Source organism: Pelobates fuscus, chromosome 4, assembly GCF_036172605.1.
Source record: "Pelobates fuscus isolate aPelFus1 chromosome 4, aPelFus1.pri, whole genome shotgun sequence".
Classification (NCBI taxonomy): Eukaryota; Metazoa; Chordata; class Amphibia; order Anura; family Pelobatidae; genus Pelobates; species Pelobates fuscus.
In genome coordinates, this window is record NC_086320.1 from 51323905 (window position 1) to 51338263 (window position 14359).

At 36.1% G+C, this 14359-nt stretch overlaps 1 protein-coding gene across 3 annotated transcripts in view; it reads left to right on the top strand.

The window, feature by feature from the left end:
* Positions 1-14359, top strand: part of ZFPM2 (zinc finger protein, FOG family member 2) — a 318084-nt gene that overhangs the window by 179186 nt on the left and 124539 nt on the right. For all 3 annotated transcript variants that reach the window (XM_063451169.1, XM_063451170.1, XM_063451171.1), the window contains one exon: positions 11011-11122. In XM_063451169.1, the coding sequence (XP_063307239.1) occupies positions 11011-11122 (112 nt within the window). The remainder of the gene's footprint in view (positions 1-11010; positions 11123-14359) is intronic.

Consider the following 14359-nt stretch of genomic DNA (forward strand, 5'->3'; position numbering starts at 1 on the left):
CACACCAATGGGAGCAGGCTGTATTAATCGAGTCAAGAAGTAGAGTGTGAGGCTATTTAGTTTCCTCTAGTGGTAGCAAGGTCCAAATATAACCTATGATTTTAAGAGGCAAGTGGACAGATAAGGAGATTGACATGATGTGGGTTGTGAAAGAGCTGTTAGATTCAATGAGGACATCAAGTCAGCAAGCATGTGTGATAGAGTTGGTGGTATATGCATCAACACTGAATGGATACAGACAAAGAAAGACAAAGAAATGTGAGTAGTTGAAGGAGTAAAAACAAGTTATGTTTTTCAGAGACTAAGTTTTAAAAACACATGCGGTTAAATAGAGGAGAAGCTGCTAATGACAATATCCAAGAGGGAAGGAGAGGTCATAAAAAAGGCAGAAAAATATATCTGAGTGTCATCTATCTATCTATCTATCTATATCTATCTATCTATCTATCTATCTATCTATCTATTGTCAATCCGTCGGTCTGTCCGTACATCCTTCCTTCCATCCGTTTATCTATGCATCTCTTACTCTCATTTATCTGTCTGGATGTGTCTGTCTTTCATCTCTTAAAAAGTATCCTATGTATGCAGAGTAAATATCAACAAAATATATAATGTTTTCTATTGGGTTCACACAGTATTTCTTCCTCAATTACTCTATTGAATAGGTTTGAATATTTATATATTATATCCATGGGAGCTCGGGATAAAACCTTACAAAAAAAGATAATGTCATTTATTTGTCGTGGCAGATTTCATCCTTCCTTATGCTAATGATAGTTCATGATCCTGGCATATGTCGGATAATCACGGTGAATATTTTTTTATATGTTCTACATTTAACCCTTCAAATCAAAGCACACCACTGCAAAGGGTTGCCTAACCCTCCGGCACTCATGGATTAGTGCCAGTGGTGGAGAAAATAAAAATCAAATGTAATAAATAAATCTCTATCCTTACTCGTTATCATACTAGCTAATAGTAAAAGAACAAAAGGCTTGCTCATTACAAAATCAGGTCTCATTTTAGTGTTGCTCTGAATTGTGAAACTGGCTCTCGAAAACCCACTGAAATGCAGCAAAATCATTATTTTTTATCTGTGTTACTGACCAGAATAATTTTTCAGATAAAACTGTTATTTTCATGGATTCCTATACTTTTCAACCACATTTGTTGTAAACATTATTCGCTCCCCATATGTTTGCTGGTTGCAGCCAAGAATTATGCAGCGATAGAAGATTATATAGGGATTATTCATTGGCTTTCTGGTATATTAGCCTTACAGCAAAATGATCTTAAAAGATTGGACCTTCTGAATATTATTATTTATGACAATTAAGTATTTCTCTGTATTATAGAAAAATGGCAGTAAAATTATAATTTTTTTTACTGTTAAGGAAATGCTACAAAACATGGTCTAAAAAGATTTGATACTGTGCATTTAAAAACTGGGCCAGGAAAAAGATGTAATGTTTCTCTTTTGAGACCTCCAGTAGCACTGAGTGGAAAATTCTAGTTCGGAATAATCATTGTACATTGTGCCATGTGTTAATTAGCTTAATCATATGGGGCAGCAACTGGTCATCCAATTTGACTCAATTTCTGTTTCTGTTTAAAGTAAGTTTTTGAAAACAAATGAAAGCCTGCATTCTAAGCATTATTGTTTCGATAGCATAGGTCCATCCCACCACCTGTTGGAAATAATAAATTATAAATTAAAAGATGTTCTCGGCTAAGTCTTTTGAGAAACGACTAAATCAAAGTTTTTTCACCTATTTTACAAGGATGCAAATTATATGAATGGTACCAACTTGGTGAACTAGTCATAACATATAACATTAGCTCATTAACCTATTCTTAATCTACATATAGCAACATGTTTTCAGCAGAACACCTTTGTTAGACTTCATACAATGTCCGAAGACTCGCCAGTGCACTTTGGAAGGTAGTGGTGCTACAATAACCAATTTATTTGGCTTAAGTGTCTGGGTCTTGATTAAGACAATGCACCTGTTGCAACCATTGAGGAACCCAATCCTACCAGGGTATGAGAATTTTTGGGATGGGATCCATAAAATATACAGAGCAACAGTTTTAGACTTCTAAATAACCATGCAGCTGGTATTTTGGCTTCTGTGTTCCATGTCTCCAGTTTGCTGAGCAGTAATAGGACCATAACTAACAGAAGAAACTACAATAGCCAGGGCCGGACTGGGAAAAAAAATCGGCCTGGGCATTTTTTCACCACAGCGGCTCAGTAAGATGGGGTCCGGGCCAGAGAAGGGGAGGTTTTGTCATCACCAGTGACAAGTACACACCCTCTTAAAGTAAGCATGTTGGATCACTGTTCTTCCAGGGCATGTGCAGATCCCTGCTGAAGAGCTCTCACATGTGAAAAATGCCCTGTATTTGTTCTGCACAGCACCAGCAAATTTAAAGACATGCTTGCATTGTGTTTGCTTGTGACCTGTCACTGGTGTCATTATAAATGTGAAACCACAGCACAAAAGGGCCAGGAAAGCGTATTGTGCATGTGTTTGGTAACTGCTTGTGGGATTGCATGTGTGTTCCAAGAGGAAGATTGATAGATTTGTGAAGCTGGAACAGTAAAAGATAACTAGAGGGAACTTAAAAAGCACAGGAGTTGAACTTTGAACAGTCAGAAAATGTCCAGCTTGTTATATACGAAATAGTTATATGCCAGCTGACACTGAATGGATTCATTAAGCCCCCATCGGTGTGTTTATTAGTTAAAGATAATGTAAGGTGAAAAGACAAATATAGACTTAGAGCATATGTATGAATCATTGGTGTATTATTGGCAATTCCAGCACAGCTACCTAACATGGAAATTCAAATTGCCTCAAACCCTGCCTGAGGGTACAAACACCCTGAGGGACAACGGGGTAAGTCTGTGTCAAATTTAAGCAACTGCTGACAATTAATAACCTACCGGATGCATTACTTAGAGAATTAAATTAAGTTACATATATCTCATACCTTCACTCAGTGTAGAAGATCACAAATAAGCAGTCTTATTCATTTCTACATATTCTGATTGCATTTTTCCCACTGTTTTTAACCTTGTCAGACCCAAGACTTTCCAAGTATCTTTTTTTACATTTCAGAATAAGTTGTAGCTGTATGCCTCTCCCGAAACAACGTTTTCATAGTTTATTAAGGAGGAGAGGGCATTCTATCCAGAATATTAGGTATGGGGTCCGTATGCTAATAAAACAATGAGGTAAAAGCCTATGGTTATTCAAGGAAAATGCGTTCATACAATCATCCTCAACACATCGAAATCTTCTACCTGAACAATTTCCCTAATGTTTATAAATCTTTAGACTTTTTATGGACAGTTGACAGATCATTTTGACAGTGCTGTCACTAATTACGATTTTTTTTATATGCTAGCAATATTTGTATGAATATGTATTTATGTGGTGTGAAAAAAATAAAACTAAGTGCAGACATACACATTTCTTTGTCCTGCAACTGGGTGCCTCCATCTTAATTCCTTGTTAATTATTAAGCTCTGTCATTGGCACTTGGCAGTTAACATATAGAGAACTCGAGAAATGAAACAATATTTCTGTTTCTTCTTCATTTTTTTTTTAAAAACATTTTTATTCATCTCTAAAATGCTTCCTCCTCTTCAAGTTCTGCAACTAATCTGATCCACCAAATTAAAATCTGCTATAATAAAGAACTATGTGATGCTAGAAATAATTACATACTGGGTAATTTATAAATTAAATTCATAGAAGGAATCTATATTGTGCGTGGACAGGTTCCAAAAAAAATAAAAAAAAATAGGGTTATTCCTTATTTATCTAAGTTTATTTAATCTCACACAGGACTTTTGCTTGGGACTAGTAAGCAATTAGCAGACCAGGAGATAAGAACTTCTAAGGAAACATTGTCTGCATATTGACACGGAAGACACTGAACTTAACTTAAAAAATTAACTCTTCTTTACAGGAAATGTGTAAGGAGGCTGTGTGAGTCACATAATTGGAAGGTAGGCCTAGAGCTGCAGAAATAAGGTAATTTAACTCCTGAATATCGAGCGGTTAAACTGCAGGGGCATCATCTATACACCAAACCACTTTATGAAACTGGAGTGGTTGTGCTGCTGCGGCTGACCCTTTAATAAAAATATATCATTAAGTACATAGTAAATATGCTTAATGGATTTCAAAATTGTATAAAATTAGATACAAATACATGTTCAAATGTTGTATCAGTAGAAATTGAAAAGGAAGCTGCATAATTGTTGGTGCATTAGAAATAGTAAATATATTACTGCATTCGTTAACCTATAGTAATAGTAAATATCAATCTATCCGGTAACGTATATGGACAGTAGAATAAAAGGCGTACAATAACCGTAATGGACACGCTATAGAGAATAGAATAGGATTGGGTAGGAAAACTAAAGCACTCCAGATTTTATGGGCTACATCTCTTCTGATGCTTTGCCAGCATTATGGCTGTCAGAGCATTAGGGGAGATCTAGTGAGGCACACATTGTTTACAGAGGCAATGGGAAACAGACCAACTGAACTTACCTAATGTAAGCTCGGCTGCTCAACTTCCTGCTGCCCTCTTAACACAATATAGTCTTCATTTTTACTGAGGGGGATTATCCATTGGATGTCCCTCTGTAGGATTTCCTTGGTAGGACGCACCTCCCCACCCCTCCCCCCCCCAACCCCATCTCCCTTATTTTCTATTCCCATCCTGGCTAGTAGTACAAGACTTGAAACTTTGGGTTCAGTATACTGACATTATAATAATGTGTGTACAGTAAATGCAATGGGTTCAGTATACTGACATTACAATAATGTGTGTACAGTAAATGCAATGGGTTCAGTATACTGACATAATAAAGTGTGTACAGTAAATGCAATGGGTTCAGTATACTGACATTATAATAATGTGCATACAATAAACGCAATGGGTACAGTATACTGACATTATATAGAGTAGGCACAGTAAATTCAATGGGTACGGTATACTGACATTATAATAGAGTAGGCACAGTAAATTCAATGGGTACGGTATACTGACATTACAATAAAGTGTGTACAGTAAGTGCAATGGGTACAGTATACTGTCATGGTAATTGAGAAGGCACAGTAACCACAGTGGATACAGTATACTAGCATATTACTAGAGGATGTACAGTAAGGGCAATGAATGCACTGTATAGGTTGTATTAAAAAAAAAAGATTTGACAGTAAGTGCAATGGGTACATATCCCAACTCTATAACAGAGTATATACAATAAGTACAGTGGATACAGTAACCACCAGCATTATAAAAGATGATTTACAGTAAATGCAATGTATACGCTTTAGAATGCGTTCTGTTTGTACAGTTAAGATGTAATAAATTAGAGGACTCAGACATTAACCCCTTAAGGACACATGACATGTGTGACATGTCACAATTCCCTTTTATTCCAGAAGTTTGGTCCTTAAGGGGTTAAAAGGTCAGAGTATGTACTATACCGTTTTCTTAAATAGTTTGCCATCAGTCTTGTTGTAGATTTGTAAATCGAATTCACTGACCATCTCGAATGAAAACGAATGTATACAGAAATTCTGAGCGAAAACCCTTCTGTGCAATAATAACGTGAATGTGATACTCAATGTATTCAATATTCCCAGTTTATATAAACACGGGTTTTGCCCTCCTGTATTTCATTGTTTTATTTTTTTAATGTTTCAAATGTGAATAGAATTTGTATTTAGACGGGTGAGATGCTTTGATATTCATGGCTGTTTATAATGTATACAGTCGCTTTCTCATTGACTTGGCTACGAAAACATATTTTTTTTTGAGGCATCTCATTGAATGTTTTCTTTTACATAATTTTATGTTTAACGTCTTTAAGGCTAGCTTTGATGACGACTCTACTGTGATAATCTTCATACAATCCAAATATTCAAATTGCTCCATGACCCTCACTGTGATAGAAATAAGCATGAAATCATTCTTTCTCCATTGGCCACTATATAAACCAAACAGAGATGGCATTATGGGGTCTTTACTCTAGAAAATAGTTTACCGCATCCACTGTGCGAGGCTCTGAACACAATGAGATTAACATGATAATGTCTACAGAAAAAACATCACTTGTGGGGCTTGAACAATCAAACCAATAGGAAACGTGTTGGTTTTTTTTCTTCACTAGAAAATATGTTTCTAGATTTAAATGGTGAATGGCGTTCAAATAATAAGTGGTCACTGCGCTTTCTTTGATATGTATTATATTCTGATATATCTAAGGGAAATTAAACTAGACAGAACTTTTCGAGAAGGACTTTTATGTATGAAAACGTTATGTTTATATTCTGCATGTAGTTTAGGCCTCAATTTAACCCCTTCAGGACCGCTGACGGTTCAGGACCGTCAGCGGTAAAACGTGCGTTTGGACCGCTGACGGTCCTGAACCGTCATAACGGTTTTGGGCTACTTACCTGATCGCCGTCGGTCCCACGGCGGCGATCAGCTCTCCTCCCGGTCCAGGGGGACTGCCTGTCTGCCCGGGCAGTCCCCCCTCGGCAGATCAGGACCCCACGGCCATGTGATCACTCGATCACATGACCGCAATAGGGGTCTTTGTATCTGCCTGCAGGGGGACTGTCTGTGCTGACAGGCAGTCTCCCTGCAAGTGAAAAATCACAAATAAAGTTAAAAAAAAAAACAATCAGTGTAAAAAAAATTATAATATGTGTATATATATATGATATATATACATGTATTATATCTATATATATAATATATGTATATGTATCATATATATAATGTCACACTAAGTGTATTTTTATATTTATATATACGTATATTAATATAAAAATACACTTATATTTAAATTACACACGAATATATACAATATATATAATAACTATATATATGGTATATATATATTATTATAAAATACAAATAATATGTTAATAAAAATAAATAACAAAAAATAAAAATAATTTTTAATAATTAAAAAAAAATTATATATATATATTCAATTTTATTCTAACAGTATTTTGATATTGATATATATATATTTATATCAAAATACACTTAGAATGTAATGATATATATATCTATGTATAAATAAATAAATAAAAATAATACGAAATATACATATGTCCACATACAAAATTACATTAATAATTTCATAAATATACACGTAGACGTCAAATATATAAATATGTATATATATTAAAATTCTACGTGCATATTTATGTAATATTTTTACCTAATTAAGTAATTTTAATGATTGCGATTTGAGGGACCTGCCTGCCAACCCAGGCCAAAAGTCCAGATAATTTAATTTGCTAGCACTGTGCTTAACCCTGTAACTTTCTATGACACCCTAAATCCTGTACATGGGGGTACTGTTTTACTCGGGAGACTTCGCTGAACACAAATATTAGTGTTTCAAAACAGTAAAACATATCACAGCGATGATATTGTCAGTGAAAGTGAAGTTTTTTGCATTTTTCACACACAAACAGCTCTTTCACTGAGGATATTATTGCTGTGATATATTTTACTGTTCTGATACACTAATATTTGTGTTCAGCGAAGTCTCCTGAGTATAACAGTACCCCACATGTAGAGGTTTTATAGTGTTTGTGAAAGTTACAGGGTCAAATATAAGGCTTGATTTTTTTTATTGAAATTTGTCAGATTGGTTAGGTTGCCTTTGACAGCGTATGGTAGCCAAGGAATGAGAATTAGCCCCATGATGGCATACCATTTACAAAAGAAGACAACCCAAGGTATTGCAAATGGGGTATGTTCAGCCTTTTTTAGTAGCCACTTAGTCACAAACACCGGCCAAAGTTAGCGGTTTTTGCATTTTTAACACACAAACAAATATAAATGCTAACTTTGGCCAGTGTTTGTGACTAGGTGGCTACTAAAAAAGACTGGACATACCCCATTTTAAATACCCTGGGTTGTCTACTTTAAAAAATATGTACATGTTAGGTGTGTTTCGGGGATTTATGACAGATAACGGTGTAACAATGTCACTATTGATACATTTAAAATATATATATATTGAAACAGCAATTTCCTACTTGTATTTATAGGCCTATAACTTGCAAAAAAAAGCAATAAAGCATGTAAACACTGGGTGTTTTTAAACTCGGGACAAAATTTTGAATCTATTTAGCAGTTTTTTTCATTAGCTTTTGTAGATAAGTAAAAGATTTTTCAAGTAAAAGTCCAAAAACATGTTTTTTTTTTTATTTTTCACCATATTTCATTATTTTTTTTAAATACAATATATGACATAATATAAATACTGGTATGTAAAGAAAGCCCTTCTTGTCTTGAAAAAAACAATATATAACTTGTATGGGAACCGTAAATGAGAGAGCGGAAAATTACAGCTAAACACAAACACCACAAAAGTGTTAAAACTGCTCTGGTCCTTAACGTACAAACATCGCAAAAACAGGCCGGTCCTGAAGGGGTTAATATCTTTGAATAAGGTTGTCAGGTGATTTCATATTTTTGGACACATTTTAAAATGGGTTAATATGTTGAAAAATGTTTTCACATTTTTATAGTTTGAGATTTTTTTGATATATTGATATTTCTTTATATATGATAATTTTTTTTTTAATTTTTTTGTGTTACAAAAATAGTTTTAAAGGTTTATAAAAAAAAATACTAAACTATTTGAAGAGCATATCCCCAAAAAATATTAATTAAATGAATGCCTTTGTTAGAAAGTGCTAGGAAGGCAATGTTACATAGTTACATATTTACATGGTTACATAGCTTAAAAGAGACTTGTATCCATCAAGTTCAGCCTTCCTCACATATGAGTTTTGCTGTTGATCCAAAAGAAGGCAAAACACCTAGTCTGTAGCGCTTCCAATTTTGCAACAAACTAGGAAAAATATCCTTCTTGACCCCAAAATAGCAGTCAGATATCTCCTTGGATCAAGCAGCTATTAACATTTGTTAAGTTTCTAAAAAAGGACTATAACCACTATAACCACCTTTACCCTTTTATGGTCGGTGTCACCTTCATTCTATTTCTTACAATGGCAGCTGTTAGTGAAAACCTCTGCAGCTGTAAACCCAACCTCCCACTTAATCATACCAAACATATTTACCTATTTAACCCGGTTTTGTCTATTTTCACCTATATTTTGCAAACCACATTTAGTTCACTACCACTGCTTAAAGGAACACTTTGGCACCATAACAACTTTATTGAAATTAAGTTGATAGGACGAGGTCCCTGGCACTTTCTTACTTAAGGGATTAAACCGTTCATGAATGGTGCTTGAGCATAGACTTTAGGGTTAATCAGTTTGTGAACTGTTTAAACCCTAATGGTAGGGCAGTGCCAGGATCCTCCTTTTCATTTAAATGAAGTTGTTATGGTGCCAAAGCTGTTCATAGCCCAGTTAAATGTAACTAAGAAGTCAATATTAACATCCATGTATGCACGGATACGTGAGTGGTTTTTTTTTCGTGTTTCTCCCTTGTCATGTCAATGGTATGGATTCAGTATGGAGTGGGGCATGGTAGCAGGAAGGAATCCATTGATTACACTTCATTTTAAGTGTTCTGCATTTTGTCAGTGGCAGTTACATCCAAAGCCTTTTAATATGCAAGCGTACTTGCACTGTAGTGCGATCGGCTACCCCCATTGCTGCAGTCAATAGAAATTAACGAAATAATGATAACGATGCAAAAACATATTAGACAGCAGCTCGCTCAGAGAGTCAATTTTTAATGTGCTGTGCAAAAAAAAAAGGCCATTTGAATTAAACTGATATTAAACATGCTCCTATGTGTCATCCTTGATTGCCCAGTAATCAGATCCAGTATTATTTACCTGAATATTAGAATTAAGTTGACAATGACGTCTCACATATTGACAAAATATTTTTGTAGTTGTCTACGGCAGGGTAGGCAAAACCTGCGCTCGACATGTTGTGAACCGCATGTCTCACGTTCCCCTGACAGACAGAGGTACAATATGCAGGCATTACAAGCTACAGTAAAGTGCATTAGGTATACAATACTCTTTTAGTGTGATGGCAAAGTGTTCTGGGAAATGTCATTCACAATCTCTAGAATGTCAGATGTAGCAATAAGCTCATTTGGATGACCGTTACCTAATTAACCATTTTTATTTTAACTGTTATTAAATCTGTTTGAGCAAGACCTTTGTATTCTACTGCAGAAGGCAATAGTTAGTGACTTGTGTTTGTGTTCCCTTTTTATGAGTGGATTATAAAAAAAATCACATAAAACAGAAAACTCCATATTAAACGAAAGATCAAATAAATGCTATTTTTTTTTTCTTTATATCACAAAGGACAAGAGGTGTCAATGTTTTTTTCCAGTCTGTCTTTAAATTTATTCTTCCTGTGCCTTTATAGTCTAGGGGCTACATATTGAAACATTAACAATATTATTATTTCAGCGGCAGTAAAACTGTACATCACCATGCGGCAAAGATAGTGAAGGAAAATTACATTATTCATTCAGAATAATTTCCTACTACAAAATAAATGTTGCAGCGGATAAGGTTTTGAAATGGATACTGATTCTCTGAATTCTTTCCTGTCTGTTTCAGGAAATAGTGAGATCCTGCTGATAGAATGTACAATGTGCCTAAAGTTCACTTGCAAACACTCTTCTTTTTTTGCTGTGAAAGTCATCTGTATTCTCCCCCTCTAATACGAAACCACTAGAGATTTTCCTAATCTGTGCGATCAGATCCTGTATCGTTTGGTAATATCCTTGATTATAATTTAGCTATTCAGATCGGTGTATAACTGTTAGTTTTGTGTTTGTGTCTTCTTAAAAAAAAAATAAAAAAAAATGCTTGGAATTTAGATCGTGGATGTCTCCTTTTCGAATTCTTAATTGAAAATTAGTAATCATAATAATCACAATGAATCTTCGAGTTATTAATCAAGTAAACCAAACGGCATCTGTTTGTTATCTGATTTGCTACAGAAGACAAAGGCTCCTGTCCCTCTGGTCTTGAACGATGGTCCCAAGTGGTTGTTGGACGTGACTTGGCAAGGCGTAGAGGACAACAAAAACAATTGTGTGGTATACAACAAAGGTAAACACTGTCCCGTGTAATTTGCATTTCTCTTCAAAGAATTCATTACAGTAATAGAACAAGTTTTGTTTTATGTTTTTTTTTTTTTTTTACTTTACTGTATAGAATAGGTTTGTCTTTCCTCCAATGATTTATTTTATTGTTAAGTCAATAATGAGTTATGATGTGTTTCTTTGTGTTTTAGAATGCAGAATTGCAGTGTGAGATATGTTTTTGCATTTTTGAACAATATTGTTGCGGAGATAATGCGAAGATTATCTTAAGGAAGGGGATTCAGGACTTGCATGTATGTTTTGTTGAAATGGTTCTTTATTTTATCTCAGTTGGATTGTACTTTTTTTTCTTTTTAGAAAGTAAACAATCATTTAAGGTAGTATACTACTGGATTGGCCTTCATTTTATTGTATCTGCTTGAAAGATAAGGATACACCTTTTTAACTAACTTTACCAACAACTGGTTAACAGTGTTTTGTTTTTAAAAATAAATAAATAATGATAACAATAAAGATACGTCCTGTAAGATCTGCGTAGGGACCATCATGGGATTAGCTGAAACATTACTGAAGGACTGATTAAGATGACAGGTCTTATTGGGCACATATATGCCTGAAAGTGGTAATTGCTATCTTTAAAAAAATATGCTAAAACTAGTGTAGGTTACACAAAAAATACGCTGACAGATTTAAATACTGGAAGAAAGCCCCCCCTTTTATAATTTGGTTGTGTTTATGTGTGTTTTACCGTTAACAAAATAACGCTTGTTTTGATTTGCTTGATGTCAGGACAATGTATAAATGATTCTCTCTATTAAATATTCCAGTTATTATAGAGGTGTCTCTTTGTCTCATTTTGTGCTGAAGATAGGTTAGGCCCAGTGGCCCTATCACGGTCGCAGGGGTTGCAGTTGCGACTGGGCTCCTCACTCAAGGTGGCGCGGCCGCAGCCGCAAATCCCGCGATCGTGGGCCACTTGGATAACTTATGGACTGGTGGACAGCCGCACCAGCCCTAGTCCGCAGTTCCTGATGCTTGCAGGAGGGGAGAGCTATACTGTGTTGCTCTCCTCCTGCCTGTGTGTAGCGTGGCTGAGTGGTCTGACAGGAAGTGCTCACTGACAGAGCACTTCCTGTCAGACCAGGACCGCGACAGAGAAATGCTGGTCCTGGAAGAGAGAAAGAGAGGTAGGAATTGGACACAGGGAGGGTAGGGGGGAGAGAGGGAACAATGGGACACATGGAGGAGACAGGGGAGAGAGGTAACAATTGGACACAGGGAGGGGGGCAGGGGGGTAACAATGTGACACATTGAGGGGACGGGGGGAGAGACAGGTAGGAATGGGACACAGGGAGGGGAGGGGCGAGAGAGGGAGAAATGGGACACCTGGACTGGAGGGGGGAGACAGGGAACAATGGGACACATGAGGGGAGGGGGAGAGAGGGTATGGGACACAGGGAGGGGAGGGAGGAGTGGTAGGAATGTGACTCAGGGAGGGGAGAGATTGAGGATATGGGACACAGGAAGGGGAGAGAGGGAAAAATGGGACACCTGGAGGGGAGTGGGGGGTGAGGGGGGAATGGTAGGAATCGGACACATGGAGTCATTCTTTAACAGACTGCATTCTATTTCCCTTGATGGTTAACGGGTTTATGCTCCATAAACACTACAGCCTGCTGTAGTGGTTATAGTGCCAGTAGTTCCATGACCCCCCCAGTAAGTCTTCAAATAAGTTGTATCACTTTTTTAAATTGAAATCACTTTTTTAAGGTTTCCAGGGTACCTCTTGTCCAGCCCCTCTGTGAAATAGCTAATGTTTAAGTTACTACTGTTATTAGTGACATCACTTTCTGTCAGTGTTTGAACATAATTCCTTGAGAACTACAGCCGACATTTTCAGTCAATTACATTTCTCAAATAGAGATGAAATTGACGTTTTTATTGCAGAAGGGGAATTTTTGCTTCAGATATATTAGAAAAAGATGCCAAACAGAGGGGCACAGGGGACCCATCTGTGTGTCAAAATATTTGACTGCTTATTGTACAATGGTGTAATGGAGGCTGTAGTGGTTATGGTGCGTGAACTGCCCCTTTAAAAGTGATTCATATACTGTACTATAGATATTTTTAAAGGGAAGTCAGTGTTTAGATTATATGTACTTGCATACAATGATTGCTGCATCCTCGGAGATTGAGACATGAGGTGTAATTGCTGGTATTCTGCTCTGAGGAAGCTCTGCAAATTGTGAGTTGCATTTTATTGTTAATTTGCTGTTCATTCTGGTAGTATTTATTTTATTTGTGAATGCCAAATTGGTTGCTTTTTCCAGAGCCAGATCACTGATTTGATCACAATGCAGCTGTTGTTGGAATTTCAGTCGAATTCCCATTGACCCAATGAATTAGATTTGGAAGATCACTGAGCCTTTTCAATTCGACATGTGGAAAGTGCTGAAAGCAGTCTTAATATTGTACCAATGCAGTGTTAATCCCATAAGAGCAGGTTTTGAGAGATAACAAAAAAAGGGCTTAACCATTAAATTCAGTTCACTCTAGGAAGGCAGCCAATTTCAATTTAACCAATCGTTCCAAAATGATAGGTCAGATTCGGTAACTGTATTGTCTGACCATTAGATTAGATTCGTTTTTTTAGTTTTTTTTTTTTTAAGTTAGCTAAACTGTTACAATCTCTTTAGTAAATTAGCCCACTTCTTAGGCACCCAGGGAAAGTCTTAAAAAAGAAAAAAATATATAAATATTTTGCCACCATATGCTCTTAAAAGCCAATCTGTGATTCTTTTCCACTAAACAGGGGTTTTGTAGGCAAAGCAGCTCATCTGACCTGGACCTCCCAATAAACTGCGGAAAAGCCCCGGATGTATTCCCACCACCATTTCATTGTCAGCACTGTGTTTCCAGACAATATGCAGTTTAAAGTGCTATTTCCCTCTCAGTAGTTAACATTTTAACAATAATCTCAGATTGCAGATTTTGCAATAAACTTTCCTTTCTCTCACTTAATTCACTAAATTCCGTAAATTCTCACTGTGATTACAGATTATTTAATTATTTAACGTGCAAGAGGCAGATTTTTGGATAGTTGATACATATATGGCGAAAGACTATAACATTGAACCGTGGGCTGAAGCCGCTGGTCTTTTTGTCACCTAAAAAATGCCCCTGCCAATACCCACATGTTTGTGAGTGACCCTGGATTAAAACACTTAAAATACAAATCTTCATG